This window comes from Macrotis lagotis, chromosome 1 (genome assembly GCF_037893015.1).
Source record: "Macrotis lagotis isolate mMagLag1 chromosome 1, bilby.v1.9.chrom.fasta, whole genome shotgun sequence".
Classification (NCBI taxonomy): domain Eukaryota; kingdom Metazoa; phylum Chordata; class Mammalia; order Peramelemorphia; family Peramelidae; genus Macrotis; species Macrotis lagotis.
The window spans coordinates 746,759,372-746,775,461 of record NC_133658.1 but is presented as its reverse complement, the minus strand read 5'-3'; the positions used below and the strand labels follow the sequence as shown (position 1 = coordinate 746,775,461).

Here is a 16,090-nt window from a genome sequence, read left to right as displayed (position 1 = left end):
CCTTGCTCCTCCATTTACAAACTTGGGCCAAATCTGCCCAAAAGGCTTAAGAATTCTCTCTGCAGAACTAAAAGTCATACAGAAGTAGCAAAAAGCTCTATTAGTGAAAAAATGGTAAGTGGAGCACATATTCTCTATGTCTTACCATATTTTTGAGACGTCTAATATCTAGAGGTGTTCTCACCACCAAAGTTAAATTAACAAAGCAGAAAACTATGAAAAAGTGTCTCCTAGAAGAAATTTCATTTTCTTCCCAATGATCCATTTTCACAAACCTCTCTCACCTGTTCTCCAATGGATAGTAGTGATAAGAAAGTCAGAGCAGTTATACCCTGTTTTCTGACTTCTCTGGTGCCTGGGATGAGAGGGAGAACATAGGTGCTTACTGTGGCTTTATCTTTTGGTTAGTAATATCAATAGGAAATGGCCACCAGGTAATGGATTTTCTTTTCAGTCACAGCAACTCATAAGACTACCCACCAATATATGAATGAGATGTGATTCACATTATTGGAAAGAAAATTCACAAAGATGATATGATGGATGGTGGAGCAAGAGGGCAGATCATCAAGTGGTAAAAGGGAGAAAGCATGGAGATAATCATTCTAGATCATATTTCTTGGGATGTTTTAAGTTCCCCTCACTAAGAGGAGTAGGGAATCCTTCTTTTAGAAGGAAATGTGAAAGTCCAATAGGAAAACATGCAACTTGGACATTCAAGAATTAAGCTATTAAGGACTATTTCTCTTTTTTTGCTCTATTCCCAACACATATGTTTAGCTCCAGAGCAATGTCTCTAGTTTATGAATATGGCACTCAGATATTCTGCATAAAGATATGTCTTACTTTGACCTTACTTATTCTGGTGTCTGTATTGAGCAATTAAAAATGCTCATGCCTGACCTTCAATTCCAACCACATATCTGTTCACTAGATTATCCCTGGCAACTTAGAATAGATAAAAAACTGTTGGCAAATCTCACATGTTTCTGGAATCTGTCTCCTGGCAGTAATCTTTTTCTTGTTGTTTGAGGGGACTAAAATTCCATTCACAATAATTGACCTTCACTAGAGTGCCTGGTATTTTGTGTGCTGAAAGTGCCTAAGGAAGCAAAAGGTGCATGACTTGAATTCTTTGTTCTTTGTATGTCAAGTCCAGGAGCCGACACAGACCAAACTGAAGAGACAGTTTGTGATGGTAGGAAAAGAAGACTAAATATTAAACATGATGAGCATTCAACAGAATATGCCTCAAGAACAGCCCATTTTTTTTCTTCTGGTTAGGCTTCTGGCATTATATAGCACACCAGGTCAGGGAATGAGTGGGAGAGTGCCAATGCTGGCAATTTGCATGTTCCTCTTGGCAGAACCCTAAGTATATAAAAAAAGAGATCTAACCCAGGGTCATTTTTATTGCAATCTTTTTTGGTCCACTGGCACACAGGATGGTCAAATCCTGATTGCCCCAGGAGATGCCCCAAGAAAGTTCAGACATGTATGGAATCTGGGTCATCTCTGCTATAGAAAAAAGGAGATCGTGCTACACTTCCTCAAAGCCACTGGAGGGAGAAGCCCCACAAAAAGAGGAAATGTGTGTAACACATATTTTCCCCTTCTGTTTGCAGTGTTGGGTTAATCAAGTGCTTGGAAATTAAGTCACTCAAGTGCCCTCTGCTCAGAAGAGCTTCCGAAACAAATATGAGCACTGTCAACACACCAGCCCTGTAATTGGCCTCTATCAGCTTTTAACTGGATAAGTTTGCAAACAGGCCAAACCCAGACCAGAGCAAATTGGAGATTCTAAGTGAGGTTCTGAAGCTCAGACTGGTTGAATGATGTGTTCACATTGCAGGAGACTGGTGTCTTATATGTGTTTTTGTGTGTTTGCTTTATTTTATAGTTTTTGTTTTTGATGGGGAATATAAATGCCCTGGATTTGGTCAAATAGGATCAGAATGTATACTTTCTTCAAAAGTAGATGAGCACATGTATTCTGATACTGGCATCTTGGTCATTCAAATCCCAAAAGAAAACCTTCTACTAGTTAGTTAAGGTTTTTATGGGACTTATCTGTGTCTAGGAAAAAAAGAGAATGCTTTAGTGTGTAGTAAGTGATGGATTCCTACTAAAATTCATGGGTTATCATAGCCTGCTTTTGGTGAATGGGAGGTCACATTCTCAAATGTCCATGTGATTGGATATTGCTTTTTTTTCCTGGTTAATCTGAGAATAGTGGATTTTATATGCAAAGCTGATATGTAACTGGGAAAATAATTTTTTGGGGATAGGTTGATTTGAGAAAGAAATGAGAAGAAAGATAGATTCTAGGTGATTAGATATGATTAGATTGATAGATGAGTAACAGTAGAGAGGAAGAGATATTGAGAGAAATGTAGATAATTACATTGATAGATTGATAAATAGAATAAATAGACCATTAGAGAGAAAGACAGGTGGGTAGATAATTGGATGGATGGATAGACCAGACAGGTAGAGTATATGGATAGTCATAGGATTGCTCTGATTGATAACTAGATAAGACCCAATGAATCAGCCAACTATTATTCATCCTTTTTTTTTAAATGACCTGCCATGAAATTTTAGGAAGAAACTCAGTCCCCCAATTTTTTTTCTTTTCCCATCCATTCAGCTCCAGTTTCCTACATTCTGGAGATTTTTTCTCTTTTTTCAAATGTGCTTCCACTTTAAATGGGTTTCACAACCCTCTTGGTCCTTCACCTCTATTTGCTGCAACTGCAGGTATTGAGGTTATAGGTAGAATATAGTGCCAAGAGGAGGTGGTAGAATAATATATATGTATTTATATATATATATATATATATGTGTACATATATTAAAAATCCACCCTGGTGGGAGAGACAAATCCAATGTCATCAGACACATAACATGGAGTCATTTGTACAGCATAACAAAAAGGGTGATTTGTTAGCTTAAGAGACACAGACACTAGGACTCTCTGATGTACTTCTTGTCGTGCACTATTTCATGAACCAAGGTGCATCTCTGGGGCATTATGGGTTTCAACTTAAACAGACTTTTTGCCAAAACAAAAGTTATGGGGAAGACAATGAGGGGACGGGCAGAAGAGAAGGTAGGGCAAAGGGAGAAGAAACAGATTCAATTTTTGAACACACCCATGATTGATTGATTATTCTACACATTGCAGAACCCTCCCCACCCCCTCCCCCCAAACCCCACTCATTCAAGCTGAAAAACAAAAACAAAACAAAACTGGTTTGCCCTCCGCAGTGTAGAAGAGTAAAGTCTGTGGTATGGAGAAGCCAGGCGTCGCTCAGAGGACCCTAGGATTTCTCATCAAAACTTGATGAAGAAGTGGACAAACAGGGTACCCGATAGCCAGAGGCATGCCAGTGCTCTGGAGGCAGAGCTTACCCCATCAATGACTGCTCCAGGCCCTGTGGGAGGGGAAGAAAGAAAAATATTTATGATCTAGGAGAAGATGAAGAAGGTCACCTCTGTCATTCAGTTTAAAGTCAAATAACTTTGCATGCTTCTCCCAAAATGACTTCCCTTCACCAGGACCAGCTTTACCAATAAGCCTTGACCCAAGTGGTTGTATTTTTCCCATTTCCCCCATAAACCAAAATAATTCAAAAGTTCACTATTTCATCTAGTTGACCTCAAAGATATGTTTCAGAATGGCTTCTGGGATTATTTTGAGTTGTGTCAGGTCAAGATAAGGGTAAAGAAGGCATGGAGCATGACTGTGGGAAGCGCTTCTTAGCATCTGATGAAATCTCCAATTGTGTGTTTGCCACCCAAGAAAAAGTGAAAATGTATTAGGAAAATGTGATAAGTAAGTAGTCATATCTCTCTGTATCATGAGAGAGACTGGGAGAGCAGTGGGGAATGAAGAATGATGAGATAACTAAAATGTTTAGATGGCAATGGCATACCACTATGGGGGGGAAGGGGAAAACTAATACACTGTCACATCTAGCACAGTGGATAGATACCATGCCTGAAGTCAGGAAGACCTGAGTTTAAATCTGGTCTCAGATACATACTATTTATATGACCCTGGAAAATTACTTAATCCTGTTTGCCTCAGTTTCCTTATCTGCCAAATTAGTTGGAGAAGGAAATGGCAAATTACTCTAGTATCTTTGACAAGAAAATCCTTAATGGGATAACAAAATGTTGAACACTATTGAAATTGAACAACTAAAAATTCTGTTGCAGGAAATGATGAATCAATTATGTCATTCAAGATTTCCAAAGGAAGTGACCAGATTTGTTTCTGGTCATCAATGATAAGTCTGAAGGAAGACCAAGGAAGTCATAACCCAAACTATCATAAGACATTCTTTTCCCTGGGAAGGAAGTTGCATGAACCAGATATTCTTCAGCAATATTACTCAGGAACAGGGAAAAATAGGATTGAGGTTCCAGGGAGACATTAATTTGATTTCTTTTAGTTTTGTACAAGGATAGCCTTCCTCTTTCTTAACTTTGTTCCCACTTCTTCATAGCATCATGTCCTATTCTGCTACTATTCTGGCCATATCTAAACCAATTTTGACCTACTGTGATCTCAAGCACTTTTCCAGAACAAGTTCATTTACTAGGGCAATGTGGTTTAGCACTTTGCTGAAAATGCAAAGGATATTGGTATTATGCTTTATGAACTCATGTCGAACAATTTCCTTCCTCTAAATTCTTTCCTTCTGCTCAGGCATAATATTTAAAATTCTCTCACTTACCAGAAGGTCACACTTTCCTGACAGTTTAGGAATTTGTTCCTTGGTTGTCTGTACTGCCATAGGACACTCACATAGAATATCAAATTGAAAGTCCAAGGACAGTGTCATACTACTTGTGGGAGGCTCAGCGTATACTGGCTCTTCTATTCCAATCCCTACCAATAGGAATTTATTGACTTATACTATGGCATGGTGTTATTAAATGAATGGATGATATTACATAGAGTTATGTATAACTAGATGGTGCCCAGATCAGCATACTCAGCAGAAAATTTTGGTCATTGTGGAAAATGGAATATGTCACCTGCAGACAGCTAGGTGGTGCCTTGGGTAGAGCCCTGGGCCTGGAGTCAAGATAACCTGAGTTCAAATCCAGCATTAGATACCTATGAGCTGTGTGACCTTGGTCAAATCACTTAACTTCTTTCTGCCTCTTCTTTCTCAATTGTTATGAGAATCAAATGAGATAACATTTGTAAAATATTTGGCAAAGTGCCTAGAACATAATACTTGTTTCCTTTTTTTTTCTAAATTAGCCCCCAGGGATATATTCTATAAAAATTAATATTATTATTCAATACAACAATCTTAATATTAGTATTTTAAAAGTATTTCATGGATAGCAAATATTATTTCTGGGGGGGTTAAAGTCAGAAGAAATATTTCAAGTTGGGGAATAAATTCAGAAAGTATGCTGCATATTGATCTATCAAGACTCAGTTTAAATACTCCCTTCTCCAAAGAACCATCCTAGATCATCCTAGCTAGAAGTGAACTCTCCTTATAAATCCATGTAACCTTGTTTTTCAAGACTTATAGAGTTTAATTGTATTCTATTTTGCATTATATATGCAACAAATATAGATGTATAAATGGAAACATATATTTACATATGTGTGCATATATATTCATTAACTTCTAACTAAAACAGCAACTCCTTTAATTATTTAGAAACATTTTAAGAATGAATATATAGACTTTATCAGACTGCCAAAGGGAACTATGGCAAAAAAATTAAGAACCACTATATAATAGATGATTTTATGCATGTTTTATTTCTTCTACCAGATGATAAACTCCCTGTGGAGTATGGCTTACTTATTTTCTTATTTCTCTACATTACTAAAACAGTGGCTTAAACCCAGTAAGCATGAAATAACTATTTGTTCAATGAATGAATGATATGGTCAAACTGCAACTCATAATTGTTGTGAGTGACATAAAATGCCAGCCTCCACTTTGTAGGATAACACTGAATTATTAATCACTCATTTGGCTCCATCCTTGTAGTCTATAAGGGTCTTTTAGTGTTAAGATCACTTCACCTAGAGTCAGGAGAGTTAAGTCTGGTCCTGCTCAGTAGCCTCCTAAATGTCTCTTTACACCTATCTCACCCTTGTGTGAGCTCACAGTCAAGATTACAAATTTAGAGCTCAAAGATGCCTTAGTTATTAACATGACTGTGAATCTTGATATTTTTTTGTATAATTTTATTTCAATATGATTAGTTTCCTTTATCTAGTATATTTTATTTTATGCTTTTACAAATATTATTCTGGAAATGAGTCACTAAATTTCACTAGACTGATATAAGGGTCCAGGACATAAAGAAGATTAAGAACCCCAGATGTGTTCCAACTCTTGGTCTTTGTTACAAATAAGGAAAATGAGATCCTATGAATTGCCTTGATTCACCTACACATGTAGGAAGTGAAAGAACTAAGATCCTAAACCAGGTTATCTAACTCCATTGCCAGAGCAGTTTCTATTGGATCCCACAGAGGGCTAATTTCAAAATAGCTACTAATTTGATATTTCTTACTCAGTATGATGGTCTTTCCCTACTCAATAAATTTCATTAGCTCCCTAGGGAATACAAATACACAGTCCTTATTCTTACAGTTAAAGTCCTTCACAACCTAGATCCTTTTTATCTTACCAGAAGTCTCATATCTGTCATCATTCATTCTCCACTCCATTCCAAACTGGCTTACTTGCCCCATACACATGTCATTCATAACATTTCTTTCCTTTGTGAGTCTGTACAAGCCTAGAATACCTGTGCTTCCTGATGCTTAGAATAACTAGCAGCTACAAGACTCAACTCAGGTGCCACAGTTGTTTCTACTTCCATTAACTCATCAGAAGAATGTAATCTCCTTGATGGTAAGAACTGCTTTGCTTTTGGTTTTTTGGTTTTTTTAATGTGCATTTGTATGCTCAGCACCCAGCACAACACCTTACTCTTCATAAAATCCTTCATGAATTGTATAAAATAGTCTTAGGTTTTTGGTCAATAGATGGAAGATTTGGATTCTAGGATCCTGATTCTATAAATAGAATACTTCTAAACATGCTAGAAGCAACAGCTGGGAGGGCAGTCAAGGATCAGTACTTTCATACAACCAGGAATTTTTTCAGGCTGTGTGCAATTAGCCTCCTTTTTAAAAGAGCTATAGGGTAACCACTAATTTTCAAACTCTTTAACTCACTTTTTTATTTTGCTGCCTATGTTAAAGCTTATTTTATTTTTTTAGCAAGTATGAATAAGACAGGAAATTTGGCAAAATGATAAGAATAATAAACCAATAGTAAAGAATTCCTGGGTTCTTATAACACCTAAGTCACTTATGAATGTAGCTTTGCAACTATAGGTCAATCAGATCCCCTCTGAGCTTGAGGGAACTTTATAAGACTTAGTTACTAGGATGAAGGCTAGTGAAAAACATATAGGTAAACAATGCCCACAAAATATTAACAAGAAATCTGGTAACTGAGGATCATGGGATCATTAGTCTAGATCTGGAAGGAACCTAAGGGGTCAACTGGTTCAACAATGTCTTTGTATCATGGTGTATATGACCAGTTATTAAGTAACACATTTGATCAAGGGCAGCTTGTGCATAGAGCGCTGGGTCTATGGTTAGGAAAACTCATGTTCTTGAGTTCAAATCTGGCCTCAGAAACTAACTAGTTCTGTGAATCCAGACAATCATTTAACCCTCTTTGCCTCAGTTTCCTCATCTGTACAATGAGTTCAAGAAGGAAATGAATCTTTGTCAAGAAAACCCCAAATGGGTTCACAAGCATTATTGAAGCAAGAAAAGAAGCATCATTGAATAACTAAGATCAAAACTAGCACAACTTTCCTAACATCTTTGAAAAATAAGTTCACATTTATATAATACTTTTGCGGGGGAAGAAGGGGTCAGGAGAAATTAAGAGGTCCAGACATAATTTCTTTGGGATCAGATAGTCCCTCTACCAATGTAGATTACCAAAGTCAATGCAATTTAGACTTTAGAGTAAAGGTGTCAAACACAAGACCATAACTCTTCTGAGTAGAGACTAATCTAAATTATGTGAATGTCACATATTTAACAAAAAAGAGATAGAATTTAACGTATGATTTTCTAAATCAATATGCCATGAACAAAGATCTTTATGTAAAGTTTAATGACTGTTTATATTTGAGGTTAGGGAGTTCTCTGGCATATTGAGAGATTTATCGAAGGTCACATGGTACAAATGCAAGAACTAGAACTTGGTCTAGGTCTCCTTGACTTTCTAAACAATACATCACAAATACTTACCTCATAACAAATCTTGGAGGCAGGAAATTTAAATATTGCTATTTCTACTATTCAGATGTAGAAACTGAGGCTCAAATGTCTTGTTCTTGCTCACAGAGTTACTATGTATTAAGAGCCAGGTTTGGAACCCAGATCTCCTACCTTACAGGCACTACTTTTTGCTATTTATCAGAAGCTCACATGCCACAGTTGACCTTGATAGGCTGGCTTAGTGGGAAGCTTCTAGTAGATACTTAAAATTTCATAATCAGAACTGAATGGAGGCAATGACCCTGTGCAGGGGGTGGAGGGAGGGCAATAGGTTACAATGGACAGTTCCAGAAGAAACTTCATGTAGGCTGTGTTCTCATTGCAGCTCTGTTGATTTGATCAAGTCACTTGGACCTCAGTTTCCTCAACTGTGAGATGAAGGGGTTGGACTCATGCTCTCTTAGGTTCCTTTTGCCAATGACATTCTTGGATTCTCTCTCTAAGGTGGAATGTTGAGAGACAAAGGTTTCAGAAAAAATCCTGTAGTTTGATTTGTAAACTGAAACTTTACAATAACCCTAATTTGACTGGAAAAGCTGAAAAGAAAGAATTCATGTTGGATCCCTTCAACCTGAATCTCTGGATGCCTTCTCTCTCTCTCTTAATTTAGGAGCTAAAGTATATACCCAAGCATCTGGAAGGATGAGCACCTGAATAAAAAAGGTTAAGGAAGAGCAACATGAGATGTGGAATGACAATATTTTTAGTCTCAAGATATATGTAATAACATGTCTTATAACATGCTTTACATAATATACACATACACATTTGTATAGGGCATCTAGGTGTGCAGTGAATAGAACACTGGCTTAGAATCAGGAAGAGTCAATTTCATGAGTTCAAATTCAGCTTCAGACACTTGTAGTGTGACCTTGAGCAAGTCACTTAACCTTGTTTGCCTCATTTTCCTCATCTGTAAAATGATCTGGAAAAGGAAATAGCAAACCACTCTATTATCTTTGCCAAGAAAATCCCTAATGTGGTCATGAATTATTGAATATGACCAAAAAAATGACTGAATAACAAAAATAAATGTATAAATTTGACCTTTGCAACAATAAGGTGAAGTAAATGATATCATTATCCCCATTTTACAGATGAGGAAAATGAGATAAACAAGGTTAAGTGACTTGTGTAGCTTGTGTCTGAAAGGACTTAATATTTTTAATAGTCTTCCTAGCTATCTGTTTAGCACTCTATCCACTGTACAATCTTGTTGCCTCTGTTGGTGACTCAGTTGCTTTTAATTTGAGGGGATTGGTAGTGACACATTTTTAAAATTCTACTACAATATTCAGAATTCCAGAAGTGGAACATTTCCAGCCTTCAGGACCTATTCTATCAAGTGGACCTGGTCAAGGGTAATGGGATGAATTTGTAGGTAGAGGCTAAAAGAGGCTGAGGAAGTGTGGTACAGGATGGCAACTTTAATACCAAGGCAAGAACAGATCCTTGGGATACTGCCCTAGAGACTTCTCTGAAAGGTGACATGAACTGATTAATGACTGATAGGATCCAGCAATCCAGTTTTTTAAACCATCTAATCAGTCAGTAGAGATTTAAGTATATATTGTGTGCAGCTAGGAGGTAGAGTGGAGAGTGCCAGTCCTGGAGTCAGGAGGATCTGAGTTCAAATTTGGCCTCAAACACTTGATACTTAATAGCTATGTGACCTTGGGCAAAACATTTAAACCTAATTGACTCACATCCAGGGCCATCTCCAGTTATCCTGATTCATATCTGGCCCCTGGACACAGATGGCTCTAGAGGAGAAAGTGAGACTGGTGACTTATTAAAGCACCCTTCATTCATATCCAATCATGGCATCTTCTCCTTGATGTCATGACATTTATCAAGAATGAAGGCTATATGAATCATCATCATCATCATCATCATCATCATCATATGCCAAACATTTCTCTAACAGTACTATAATCTAAACCCCATATCTGCTTTGAACACCATAAGCTACATGATATTCATATTTTTATTTAAGCCACTGCAACAGGTGATATTTCAGAGAACTATCTAACCTCACCATTTGGAGGTTCTGCTAAGGGAGCATGGTGGAGAGTGAGATGCATTTGGAGTCAAAGGACCTGGGATCAAATTTTGTTTCTGCCATATATTAGCTATTTTTACCTTAGACAAGTCACCTAACTTCTCCATGCCTCACTTTCTTTATCTGTAAAATAAAGTTGTTGGAGCCTAAGGCCTTTCCAATGCTAAATTTATAATCATGTATTCCAAACCCTGATCGATGTGAGAATTTAAAAGAAACAAAAAAATCCATTTTAATTTATGACATCAAAGGTATGAGATTTGGAGGATTAAGTCAAAACATTCCCAGAATTGCCTGAGTTCTTTGTAGATGACCCTGAAGTAACTCCTAAAAATCAGCATAGTTATGCATTCAGTGCAAAGACCACCTGATCTATGTGGCACCAGGTCAGGTTTGACACTAAACACTGAAAAACCTTTCTTGGGAAATCCCATTTTTAGAGAACATATTCTGAGCATCTAACTCTTCAACCAGGACTAGGAAGTGCCACACTGAGGGAATCTTTCTACATGCCTGTTTAACACTGATTCAAGTAAATTAGAATGGCTGTTACACATATCAGCCTTAATTAAATATCTTCCAGGTAAAAATTGAAAGTGAGAACACTGATTCATACCCTTTCCCCATTCTCATCCCTCGCTGTTTTTTCAGTGCCCAAAATGAATCTTATTCTTTGCTAAATCTGTTTGATGCAGAAGTTGATAATCTTGGGAAGCAAAAACTAAGATGATTATGCAAAGCCATGGGATAGACTGTGAAAGACAAAAAGACACCTGGAAGACAAACACATTAAGAAGAATAAGTCATCCTTTAGCACCAAAAATGATGACAGGACAGAAATGATTATGGAACAGAGACTATGCCAAGATGGCATCAAGTTGACAGTTTAAAAAGATCAGTTCATATAGGACAGAAAGAGAATTCTACAGCTAAGCAGTAGGATCCTATCCACCTTCCAGAAGCCATTCCTCATGGCTGATGAAATATGGTCCATATGATCCTCTCTAAGGTAGCTGTGGTGGAGTAGATACGACACTGGGCTTTATTGAAGTCTCAGATGTGCAGGCACTTCTATCTAAACTCAAATTTCTCTAACTCTTCATTTATAAAATAAAGAAAAATGCTTGGACTACCACTTTTCTAAGGAGTGTTAGGGGAAAAGTACCTGGCAAATCCTAAACACTATAAATTATTCTTTGACTGCTGCAAAATGGTAGAAGGGAAAAGGTACTTGGCTTAAAGTGACAAGACCTGGGGTTCTATCTCAATTCTATCTCTTACTAGCTATGGTCAAGAAATCTCTCTTTCCTAAGCTGCAGCTCCAAGTCCAAAATAGAAAGAACATCCATACCCATGGAGGAAGAGTGTGCCCATCATGGATAGGCAGTTAACCTATTTGTCAAGATCTCGATTCTAGTTCTTCTGAGACATACTAATTGTATGACTAGACAAATTATTTAATTTTTCAGGATTTCAGGTGGCTCCCTATAGTGAGAAAAGTCACAGGAATGGTTTGATACTTAAAAAAAACAAATAAGCAATAGAATCCACAGCAACAAAAGGAAACTTCCTGTTACTTGGCTCAAGGACTTCACAAAGCAGTTGTGAAATAGCAGATCACTGGATTTAGAGTCAGACAAGTAGAATCTAAGTCCTGACTGTGTATGACCTGGGGCAAGTCATTTAACATTTCAGAGTTTTATTTTCCTCATAAATAAAATGGGATTAAGCCTATTTGAATTATATTTCTCAAGGATTATTTTGAGGAAAGTGCTTTGTATACCATTTCAGTATTTGAATTCACTCAATTAAGCACTAGATTTTTTAAAGTCTGAATTTAGATGAGGGTTAAAAAAAAGAAAAAATCAGACTACCTATGTACCTGACTGAGTTTTTGCTAACATGTCTCTAACCTGGTCATGACTAAACAGATTAGAGATACAATGCCAGTAAATCAGATAGCAGTTTATTAATTACTCTCTTTGTATGGAATCAGTTTGCAAATCATGGAATTATTCAATTTCTTGGAGCTCTACCTTGATGTTGTAGAATCAAATATTTTATACATGATCATGAGGGTGCAGGTCAATCGTAGAACAATCATATTTGAGTGATCTACCCAGGTCAAGTCCACTAAGCAGGACAATATGATTACATCATCTGTGACCATCCAAGTAGGACTTCTGTGAGAACAGCTGGGTTGACTGTGTAATCTTAGGGTTATAGTACAGGTTATAATGATACTCTTAACACAGACAAAGACAGTTCAAGGAAGGATCTGTAGTTTTTGACATACTTTGCTTTCACTGTTTTTACAGGTCCAGAGTCTGCCTATGAAAAGGGAATTCCAGAAATTAAGTAATTATTACCAATATCATTATACCTATCATGCTAATCAATAAAAAAAATCATAATTTTTGACTTATCTATAGAAGGGAACTTCAAACTCTAAGGGTAGCTATTTAAGACCCTACAGTGCACTGATATATTCAGAAGATAACTGATGAGCTACTTGAGTGGCAGGTTTAGAGAACCAAATACAAAAGCTAGCAAGAATCTTAGGAAACAAGGTATCATGGGGATGAGATTCTTCCATTTCTGATATTAAAACCTTGTGTACCTTGCAAAAGGTAAATGAAGTAAAATATATTAAACATACCCCCTCCACCATGTACCCCTTTTGTGGCTTTGAAAATCTGGTCCATTTCTTCTGCAACAGTTGACTCTTTGATGGATATTGCATAGAAGAGGACAGGTCAGAGAGAGAGAGAATGTCTAAAACAGCCCAAGAAAGTAGAACTTAATGATATATGAGAACATGCAATGAGCTATCATAAAATATCAAAAAAGAGAAGAATTTCTTCAGGAAATTTCTAGGTAGTCTGTAAGTACAGATGTGAACTGTCTGACCTTTCTAATGAGGAACCAAAAGGATAATGATGTTCTTAATGATTAAAAAAGAGGAGCAAAGAAATCTAATTAGACAACATGTGTATGATACTTGTTGGTGGAACATAAACCTATTTTCTGCAGTGCCAGCTGATGAAGGCGAATCATTCCCCTTCAAAAGGAACTTTCTCTCTATTGTTCTTAATTACAGCAGAAACATGGCTCTGTGTTGTATTACAAGCAAGCCTGGCCAGGCTTTGTAGTGCAATTAGGATTTCTGTATGAAGAAGCAAAAAAAAGAGGGGGAGGTACCATCTTTGTTTGTATTCCTTAATTCTCTCTAGTTTGTTCATTCCACAAAGATGAAAGCTTAAGAAGTGGGCATCAAAAGTTAATTCAAATCTGTTGGCTCATCATAAGCTTGAAAGAAACAAGACTTTAGTCTTTGCCTTCCCATGAGCTCATGTCTATGCTGACATCAGCATGCCCTCCCCTCCCCCCCACCTTCCCAAGTGCCATCAGTAAGTGTTAGAACTCTAAATGCCTAGACTAATAACCAGATGTCAATGATTCAGAGAGGGGAGGGTGGGGAGAGGGGACAACAAGGAAACTCATCAGAAATGAAATGTGAAATGTCTGCATATTTTTTTCTAATATGTTGACTTTTTGAAGGTTGGGGAAAATACAAGTGATTACACTGCTGCCATCAGCCAAAAGCAATGGTATTTCTCTCTGACTCATTCCTTCCCACCTGGACCTAAATTGTGGATATTTTTTTAAACACCACATACATTATCAGCAGGAAATGGACAAATATGTACAGTCTTTGATGTTATGCTTCTGCAGGAAGAAATCTTATGATGAGCCTCTTCCTAAACTATGAATTAGAAAGTTTGTTGTATCCTCAATTATTTAGGAATATCGAGAGCCAAAATACTGATTATAATTTGGGTCTGGTGAAGGTTGGAGTGCTGAGGAAAAGGTCAGAAAACTAGCTCCCCGGACTGCATGGGAGGCCCTGAGATCAGGGATCTGGTCATCCTTTGGTTTACTCTTGAATAGTGGGTGGGTTCAAATTAAAGAAATGAAGAGAGGATATTTTACTGGATCAACAATAAATCACCAAATATTTATTAAACTACTTATCAAGTAGGAAGAAATGGATAGGGAATATGTTCTGACACACAATGATTGACTGGGTGAAAGACCCTAAGACTGTAGACAAGGTGCCAGTCTGCATTGGTATAGGGAACTTCCTCCTAAAGGAAATGCATAGAGCAATGAAGTCAGCGAACCAATCCCCATATCTATCCTATGTGCAAGATACTACGTAATGATAACTACTTGTACTTGCATAGCCCTTTATAATTTATAAAGTTTTCATACACAAATATATTTGGAACCTTACAAAAGTCCCTGAGGCAAACAAAGTAGGGTTTATTTCCCCTATATTATATTAAAAAGACTCAGGAGGGTTAAGGGACCTGTCACAAGTGGGAGTGCTGGGATCATCCAGGAAAACATCCAAGTTTTCCAGTTCCCCTCCCTAATTTTAAAGCGGTAAGTGGACATATTAAGTCATCCAATTCAACCTATTCACTTTATAGATGAGGAAATTGAGGCTCAGAGAGATTAAATGAAACCCCAGTCTGAAACATATCAGCCTTATCATAGAAAGCATACTAGTGGAAGTTTGTAGCAAAAATCTTTAAAACTCTCAATCAAATTCATCAGTCCCATAGGGCTAATTGAAGGGATGGAGCTGAAGTCTTTATTTAAAATTTTCTCCAAGTCAGGATTCTCAGCCTTGTTTGTGTGATGGATCCCTTTGTCAGTCTGATGATGCTTATGAATCATTTCTTATAATATATTTAAAAATAAAATAAATACATTTGATTACCAAGGAAATCGATTGAGATTATCTCTCCTTCTCCGTCTCTATCAGTCTCTCTCAAAAGTTCAGAGACCCCAGATTAAAATCCCCTGTTCTAAAATTATGGTATGTGAATGTGCTGGAATGCTATTATTTTGAAAGAAATTATGAGCAACCAGTCCTCAGAAAGCTTGGAAAGACTTGCATGAATGTATGCTAATTGAAGTAAATGGAATCAGAAGAACACTTGGACACATTAACAACAACATTGTGTGATCAACTATGATGGATTTGATCATCTCAGCAATACACTATAATCAAAGACCATTCTAGAGGACTTGTGATGGAAAATATCATCCACATCCAGAGAAGGAACAATGGAGTCTGAATGCAGACCAAAACTTACTACCTTCAATTTTTAATTTGTTTTATGTTTTTCCCTCATGTGTTTTTTTCTTTTTGTTTTGATTCTTCTTTCACAACTTGATTAATATGGACAGATATTTACCAAAGTTATACATGTATAACCTATATTATGTTGCTCTCTGGGAGGGAGCAATGTGAAACTCAAAACCTTAGAAAAAATGATTGTTGAAAACTATCTTCACAAGTAGTTGAAAAAAGAAATAAATAAAATTTAAAAATTAAACAAACAAAAAGCCCTGTTCTAATCGAAGGCAAGTAAATCCTTGCTTAGGAGGCAAGGAGCAGAATTTATCTGGGAGTAAGATAAAAGTAGGATTGGCAATGGGAAATATTCATCTTTAGAAACTCTTAATCAGTAAGATTTGGTTTGGAGAGGTGCCTAGAGCAATGAGTATATTAGGTATGAAGAGGGTAACACTGGTGACATACAATCGAGGCACCTCCTTCCTTCCCTTACCATTGTTTCTACTGG

General features: G+C 37.0%; 1 protein-coding gene across 1 annotated transcript in view; it reads right to left on the bottom strand.

Moving 5' to 3' along the window:
- Positions 1–3,261: 3,261 nt before the first annotated feature.
- The window catches only part of OPCML (opioid binding protein/cell adhesion molecule like), a 732,434-nt gene continuing 719,605 nt past the window's right edge, over positions 3,262–16,090 (bottom strand). Inside the window, exon 7 of the mRNA XM_074187257.1 lies at positions 3,262–3,437. Coding sequence (XP_074043358.1) covers positions 3,337–3,437 — 101 coding nt within the window. The 3' untranslated portion in view covers positions 3,262–3,336. The remainder of the gene's footprint in view (positions 3,438–16,090) is intronic.